The 8,264-nt window shown below is 34.9% G+C and overlaps 1 protein-coding gene across 1 annotated transcript; it reads left to right on the forward strand.

Moving 5' to 3' along the window:
- The first annotated feature begins 6,740 nt into the window (after positions 1 to 6,740).
- On the forward strand, positions 6,741 to 7,825 carry LOC112619619 (olfactory receptor 5K1). The gene has a single exon (XM_025377698.1). It carries the CDS (start codon positions 6,832 to 6,834, stop codon positions 7,756 to 7,758), a length of 927 nt encoding a protein of 308 aa, XP_025233483.1. The 5' UTR covers positions 6,741 to 6,831; the 3' UTR covers positions 7,759 to 7,825.
- The last annotated feature ends 439 nt before the right edge of the window (positions 7,826 to 8,264 follow it).

Below are 8,264 nucleotides of genomic sequence, written 5' to 3' on the forward strand. Positions count from 1 at the left end.
CATAGGTATCTCAAACACAATAAGGATAAAGTAGAACTCATATTTTTACTTCCTCACTTCCCCAAAGAGATTATTCCTCTTCCAATCTCCTTCAACTCAACAAATGCATCTTGATCCACTGTATTAAAAATTGATACAATGTTCCTTTTTAAAATGTAATAATAGAGTGTCATTTCTTTGCTTTAAAAATCTCTCATTTGGCAGGCAGAATAATGGCCATCCAAAGATAACCTCATTCTAATCCTGGGAAACTGCAAATGTGTTGCAGATGGAATTAAGTGGCTAATCAGCTAACTTTAAAATAAAAAAATTATCCAGACGGGCCCAAAATAATTCTTTACATGTTGAAGACAGAAGCAGAAGAGTCTAAATCAAAATGATACAGTGTGAGAAAAGTTTTTTGTTGTTTTTTTTACTTAAGCCATTCATTTTGGCTGGAAAATGTGAAAAAAATTTAACCAATCATTTCACGGTTTGAAGATAGAAGGGGGCCCATGAGCCAAGGAATAAGAGTTGACTCCAGAATCTAGGAAAAGTAAAGACTGTAAATTTCTCACCAGAGCTTCCAAAACAGAACTCAGCCCTGCTAACATCTTGGTTTTAGCTCAGTGAGACATATTTCAGACTTCTAAACCGCAGAACTGTGAACTAATAAATTTTTGTTGTTTTAAACTACTGAGTTTGTGATAATTTGTTAGGGCAGCAATAGGAAATTAATATACCCTCCCAAGGCTTCTCATTGCTCTAAAGATGAAATACAAATTTCATAATCTGTGTTACAAACCCAAAAAGATCAGTTCTCCAACCCCATCACCAACAACTGTGGTCTTTTATGGGTTCCTCAAATATGCATAGGTGATTTCTGCCTTGAGGAACTTTCACTACCTCTCCTCCGTAACCTACCATGTTCATCTGTCATGGCTGACTTCTTCCTACTCATGTCTCAGCTTGACTGCTTACCTTTTCCTAAACATTTTTTCTAATCATTGTATCTAAAGTAACTCCCAGTCATTGTTTATCACATCTACCCTATCTTACCCCCAGCATAGCATGTAATAATTTCTGCTTTTTTCTTCTTCATGTATTTATTTATATCCGCTTGCCTGCTTCCCTCGATTAGAATGTAAGTTCCATGAGAACAGAATCTATAATTGTGATGGTAACAAGTAGGCACCATATAGTATTTACTGCATGCATGCATGAATAAATGGCATAATAAGTGGAAGCTGATTTGTAGTTCTGAATATAAGGACTTTTCATGATTGTAAAGAAAGCATAAAAGTTTTCATAAATTTGTAGGAAAATTAGAGTAACAAGAAATGAGTTACATGATTTTTTTCACTGACTCCTATGAATCTTTTCACTGATCCTACATTATTTCCTGGGTAAGAGCAATATTCATCATTCTTCATCTGGTGGAGGTTTTCCCCCAGTGAATCCTGATAAGCTCTCCTAAACAAATGGAGACTTGAAATTGGTGGGCAATCAATTAATCAGTAGGAGTCATAACACCATAAAAGGGCCGGGCGTGGTCGCTCATGCCTGTAATCCCAGCACTTTGGGAGGCTGAGGCGGGCGGATCACCTAAGGTCGGGAGTTCATGACCAGCCTGACCAACATGCAGAAACCCCATCTCTACTGAAAATACAAAATTAGCCAGGCATGGTAGTGCATGCCTGTAATCCCAGCTACTCGGGAGGCTAAGGCAGGAGAATCGCTTGAACCCGGGAGGCAGACGTTGCGGTGAGCCGAGATCACGCCACTGCACTCCAGCCTGGGCAATAAGAGCAAAACTCCGTCAAAAAAGCAAACAAACAATGACCAAAAAAAAATTCAAAATGATGGGAGAGTCCTGAAAGCGAGGTGGCATTATGAAGCAAGAAGGCTTTCATGCAGCTGCTTCTGGATTTGGAAGAAATTTTCTAAAGTTTAGTAACTAAGGTATAAAGTTACCGACAATATGAATGAAATATCAATGGAAGATTCTACAAACTAAATACTGCCATTAAAAAGAGGTGGGAAAGGTGCTGCTTTCATCTTCTGATCTCAGCAAGCAATCTCTCTGAGGCACCCAATCCTAGCTCAGTTCCCACTTCCTCCATGAAGCCTTGGCTGACTATTGCAGTGGGAATGTTTTCTTCCCACTAAGGATCTTATGTTCAGATTGGTGGTAAGGGTAAGTAGTATGAACTCAAATGAATAAAAATTAAAACATTTCTGTTTTCTTTAGATTTTATTTTATTAAGTTCCAGAAACATGTGTAGGATGTGCAGGTTTGTTACATAGGTAAATGTGTGCCCAAAACATGGCTCTTAAAATTTGTTTAGAAATTGGAATTTGCCTTACTCTTTAGGTGTCAGAGGAGTACGGTCTGTGATGTTCAGAGGATTACGTCTCTCAGAATGTGCTCTTCCAATTTAGTAAGTCTCTGATGTTCAAAGGATTAGGTCTCTCAGGCCGTGCTCTGAAGTCAATGCCAACTAAATCCCTTTAGAATTATTTCAAATATCTGAACCATTCTCTACCGGTGACATAAATATTGGCATCAACCTCTTTGTAGAACTATTCTCCCAAATGATCAAGAAGATAGAGCTTAATTGTGGGATCTACTTTAAAATCTGTTATCAGGCAACCAACTGGCCCCTCTAAAACTCTTAGCAGGGAAAATTCAGGTGAGAAAGAATTTAAAACTTATTTTTGCTAGAAATATTAATCACATGAAACATTTTTTCTCTAAGTTATTTAAGGTTTTTTTTCTTAAACCTCTAATTTTTCAATGTTTTAAGATCTTTAAATCATTTTTTAAATCTGAAGTCTATTGTGTAAGCTTTAAGCAAATGACTTATCATTCATTTGTATCACTTCTGAAATTATTAGGAGCCTAAATTTATACCAAGAGATAAAAGCACACATATTTAGTAATAACAGAATACATTAATGAAGACTTTGAAACTCATTTGAATAATGTAGTTTGTCCTATTACTTATAAACTTGATGAAATGAATTATTAACCTCTACAATGAAATGTGTTTAAAATTTTTGTGTTGGGCATTCCTATGTATTAAACAAATTATATGAGTAAAGACTATAATTTCAAACCAGTCTTTCAAACCCCAATATAATTTTGGGGAATGTTCTTGTTTCTTTTTTATTCTTAGAGAAATAAAATATCATCGTAAAACTTATTTCTATCTGGCCAATAGACAAATGGATGAACTGAAGGAAATTTTATATTATATAACTTCAAGCTGGCAAGGGCAAGGCAGTTAATGAAAAAGTTATTCAAATTACATAAGTTTCAAATGTTATTTTAAAAATATTGATCTTAAAGTTACATCAGCTGGGTGCAGTGGCTCATGCCTGTAATCTCAGCACTTTGGGAGGCTGAGGCAGGAGGATCACTTGAGGTCAGGAATTTGAGACTAGCCTTGCTAACATGGTGAAACTCTGCCTCTACTGAAAATACAAAAAATAAATAGCCAGGTGGGTGGCACATGCCTATAATTTCATACTTGGGAGGCAGAGGCAGGAGAATCTGTTGAACCTGGGAGGTGGAGGTTGCAGTGAACCAAGATTGTACCTCTGCACTCTAGCCTGGGCAACAGAGTAAGACCTTGTTTCAAAAAATAAATTTAAAATATATATAATATGTATATATACATCATCTTCAAGTTATCTGAGATTTGAAAGTTAGTAATATTTTCACAAACCAAAAAGAAGAGATCTTTTTTTATCTTTCCAAAACGGTTTTCCTCTGTTCCCAAACTTTGGAGTATAGTTGTGGTTAATGAATATCCAGAAAACTGTCTATCTAGAAATATCTAGGAGGGTCAGTTAACCTTTCAAAGCAAGTAGGTAGCATAAAGCAAGCATCCAATAACTATCAGCTCAATTAATAAATGATTCCCAAAGTAACAAAGATAAATAAGGTAGATTGAAACAAAATGCTCCCCAATAGATAAGCACTCTTTGTCTATAAGTACATATAATGAGTAGATAATGAAGGTTTTTAAAAATCCCAAAATTTTAATAAATGTGAACACCCTAGAATCTAGGAATACAATGAAAACACATGACATTTGAAAGAGTAAAAGTTAACACCAAAGAGATACTGCTTCCATAGAGGAGGTGACCTTAAGATTGCATTACCACATGATATGAACAGATGCCTGAATAATTTGAGATGCAGGATTGCCAGCAAATTACTATTATTTATAACTGGTGATGCCATTATCATAAAAGTGGAGTAGGCAGCTGCTCAATGAATCCATTATAACATTATTCACAGCAGAATTGTAAAATGCAGAAAACATTAGTTAAATTCCCATGATTATTGTGGACTTAATCAAGTTATAAAACACTGCAGACCTAAAAGCATGCCATTTTATTTGCTTAATAAAAAATTTCTTTGCTGATTATTGAAGCAATAGCCATTGCAGACAATTTGAAATGGAGGAAAATATAAAGGAGAGAAATAGTTGACCTCTGATTTTATTGCATAGAAAAAACTAGTACTATTATGATGCATTTTCATGCTACTGTTTAACCTTCATATGTAAGCATTTATTTGGAAATTGCAATTATTTTGTTTATAAAACTTTCTATTTTGTTTTTTACATAACATATTTCTATCTATTTTATCATTACAATAATCTCCAAGGTAAACAGTATTTTTAATGATTGTACAATATGTCATCATGTGAATGATTCACATTTATTTCATCTAACTGACTAAATGGTTATACCACCACTTTCAGGTGTTTTGAATTTTTTATGATTATTAATGAAATTACAATTATGTTAATCTTTGTGGGAGATTCTAATTATTTCTTTTTGGTCAATTCATTATTATTGGCCAAAGGATGTGAATGTTTAAGAGTTTCTTTAATTTATTACAAATTATTTTCCAATAATTGCACCAATTTTGGCTACCACTATATACTATCATTTCTTTTTTAAAACATCTTGCCACTTTAATAGACAAAATAAATATAACCTCATAGCTATTTCAAATTATGTTTCTCTGATTAGTAATGAAGTTAAAAATTTTTAATTTGTAAAAAATTATATTTCCTTCAGATTTTTCTGTTCCTGCCATTGACCTGTTTTCTAGTGATTATGTGTACTGATTCCTTCCTAAAATACAACTAGAGAAACAATATCCTATTTATTCCAGTCTCCTAGTTTTTGTTTGATGCTTGATTTTTATTCATGATTTTTGATATATACTTATATAAATAAATTTGTCAACTTTTAACCCTTTTCTTGAATTTTTGATGGCATTTGAATTTCATGCACACATGAATAATTTTACATTGTATGCATAAATTGTATATAAATAACCTGGATGGTTTCTAGTATAGGCATTTTTTCTCATTTCCCCTAATCTCTCTGTCTCCTCCCCACTTCCACCCACATCCCTTTTCCTCCCCACCCCAGAGGGGTACAAATACCTTAAAAATAGCCTGTTTCCAAAGCATGTTATGTTTAAGTGTACACTCCAGTAGTATTTGAGATAGTAAATTACTAAGAATATACAACTCAAAATAGGCATTTAAATTTTTTATTGTGGTAGAAAATACATAACAAAAAATTTATCATCTTAGCCATATTTAAGAGTGTAGTTCAATAGAATTAAGTACATTTGCATTGTTGTATTAATACAGTCATCACCACTACTCATCTAAAACTTTATTTATCTTCCCAAACTGAAACTCTGTAACCAATAAGAAATAGCTCCCCGTTCCCACCTCCCACTGACAACCACCACTCTATATTCTGTCTTTATAAATTTGACTACTCTAGGTACCTGTAAATGGAGTAATAGAATATTGGTCCTCTTTTGACTAGCTTATTTCAGTTAGCATTATGTCCCCAAGGTTGATCCATGTTGTAACAAGTCAGAATCTCATCCCTTTTTAGGGTTGAATAGTGTTCCATTGTATGTATATATCACCATTTATTTTTTCATCATCCTTGGACATTTGGGTTGTTTCCACTTTTTGGCTATTATGAATAATGCTGCTATTAACATTGGCATATAAAAAGAGTCTTTTAAACAACCTTGTTAATCAGTACATATATATTCATTGAAATTTTTGGGAACGTTGATACCAATTGCTGATATTTAAACTATGGATCAGCTTTACTTAACCCATATAGAGAAGTGTTGTTCTCTGGATCTTTCTGTGAAGACCTCAAAAGCCATCTTTGTGAAGATAATCTGATGTTTTTCTTCCTCAAAATGTGCTGGAAATATTCACAATAGCAGAGACATGGAATCAACCTAAATGCCCATCAACAATTGACTGGATAAAGAAAATGTGTTACATACACACCATTGAATACTGTGCAGCCATAAGAAAGAATGAGATCATGTCCTTTGTAGCAACATGGACAGAGCTGGAGGCCATTATCCTAGGCAAACTAATGGAGGAACAGAAAACCAAGTATTGCATGTTCTCACTTATAAGTGAGAGCTAAACACGGAGTACACATGAACGGAAAGAATGGAACTACAGACACTGGGGCCTACTTGACGGTGGAGGGTGGAAGGACAGAGAGGACTGAAAAGCTACTATTAGGTACCATTAAAATGGTTTAAAAATGATTTTAAAGGGTACTGAAGATATATTTCATCACTAGCCAAAGAGGTAATTCTTTATGAAATTCATTCTCCCCATGAACTGGGCATGCACCAAAGTCCAGGCAACATGAGGAAGCATTGTGGAAGATGCTCTCCTTCCTTTAAGCCAAAGAGACCTCAATAGTTGTGGCATATTATAAATTAGTGCCTTATTTCTCCACAATTGTTTTTCAGACAAGTCAGGAATGGCTGAAGAAAATCATACCATGAAAAATGAGTTTATCCTCACGGGGTTTACAGATCACCCAGAGCTGAAGACTCTGCTGTTTGTGGTGTTCTTTGCCATCTATCTGATCACCATGGTGGGGAATATTGGTATGGTGGCACTGATATTTACACACCGTCGACTTCACACACCAATGTACATCTTTCTGGGAAACCTGGCTCTTGTGGATTCTTGCTGTGCCTGTGCCATTACCCCCAAAATGTTAGAGAACTTCTTTTCTGAGGACAAAAGGATTTCCCTCTATGAATGTACAGTACAGTTTTATTTTCTCTGCACTGTGGAAACTGCAGACTGCTTTCTTCTGGCGGCAATGGCCTATGACCGCTATGTGGCTATATGCAGCCCACTGCAGTACCACCTCATGATGTCCAAGAAACTCTGCATTCAGATGACCACAGGGGCCTTCATAGCTGGAAACCTGCATTCCATGATTCATGTAGGGCTTGTATTTAGGTTAGCTTTCTGTGGATCGAATCACATCAACCACTTTTACTGTGACATTCTTCCCTTGTATAGACTCTCTCGTGTTGATCCTTATATCAATGAACTGGTTCTATTCATCTTCTCAGGTTCAGTTCAAGTCTTTACCATAGGTAGTGTCTTAATATCTTATCTCTATATTCTTCTTACTATTTTCAGAATGAAATCCAAAGAGGGAAGGGCCAAAGCCTTTTCTACCTGTGCATCCCACTTTTTGTCAGTTTCATTATTCTATGGGTCTCTTTTCTTCATGTACGTTAGACCAAATTTGCTCGAAGAAGGGGATAAAGATATACCAGCTGCAATTTTATTTACAATAGTAGTTCCCTTACTAAATCCTTTCATTTATAGCCTGAGAAACAAGGAAGTAATAAGTGTCTTAAGAAAAATTCTGATGAAGAAATAATCTCAAGAAAGATGGAAACAAGTGACATCCACTATAGCTTAATGATTTAAATGCAGCAAAAACATCCATATGAAATTACACAGAGGAAATGCACAAATTATAAGTACATTTGAATATATAATAAAACTTTCAAATTAAGTGGCAATAGGTAAGGGTAGAATATACAAACAAAAGAGTCAACTGTGGTAAAAATTCAAAATAACAAAAATGAAATTCTAATTTTGAGCTCATTCAAGTAACAGCGCAGTATGTTGTCAAGCTCTTGGTCTGTGTTGGCATCAAGGATGGTAAGCATCCAAAAGAACACAGCAAAACTGGAAGTTACAAGTTGAAAGGACCGTTCCATTAAGCATTGATAACTAGATAAATTATTTTAATAGCTTAGAGCATGAGCATTATGGTTAAACTGAAAGGGCTTAAGATCATGTGATGGTCAACCAGTAAAATCACTTACATCCATGAGCAATAAAATTGTGGCAAGCGAATTTTGAGAAATCAATTTTAAT

This window comes from Theropithecus gelada, chromosome 2 (assembly GCF_003255815.1).
Source record: "Theropithecus gelada isolate Dixy chromosome 2, Tgel_1.0, whole genome shotgun sequence".
Taxonomy (NCBI): domain Eukaryota; kingdom Metazoa; phylum Chordata; class Mammalia; order Primates; family Cercopithecidae; genus Theropithecus; species Theropithecus gelada.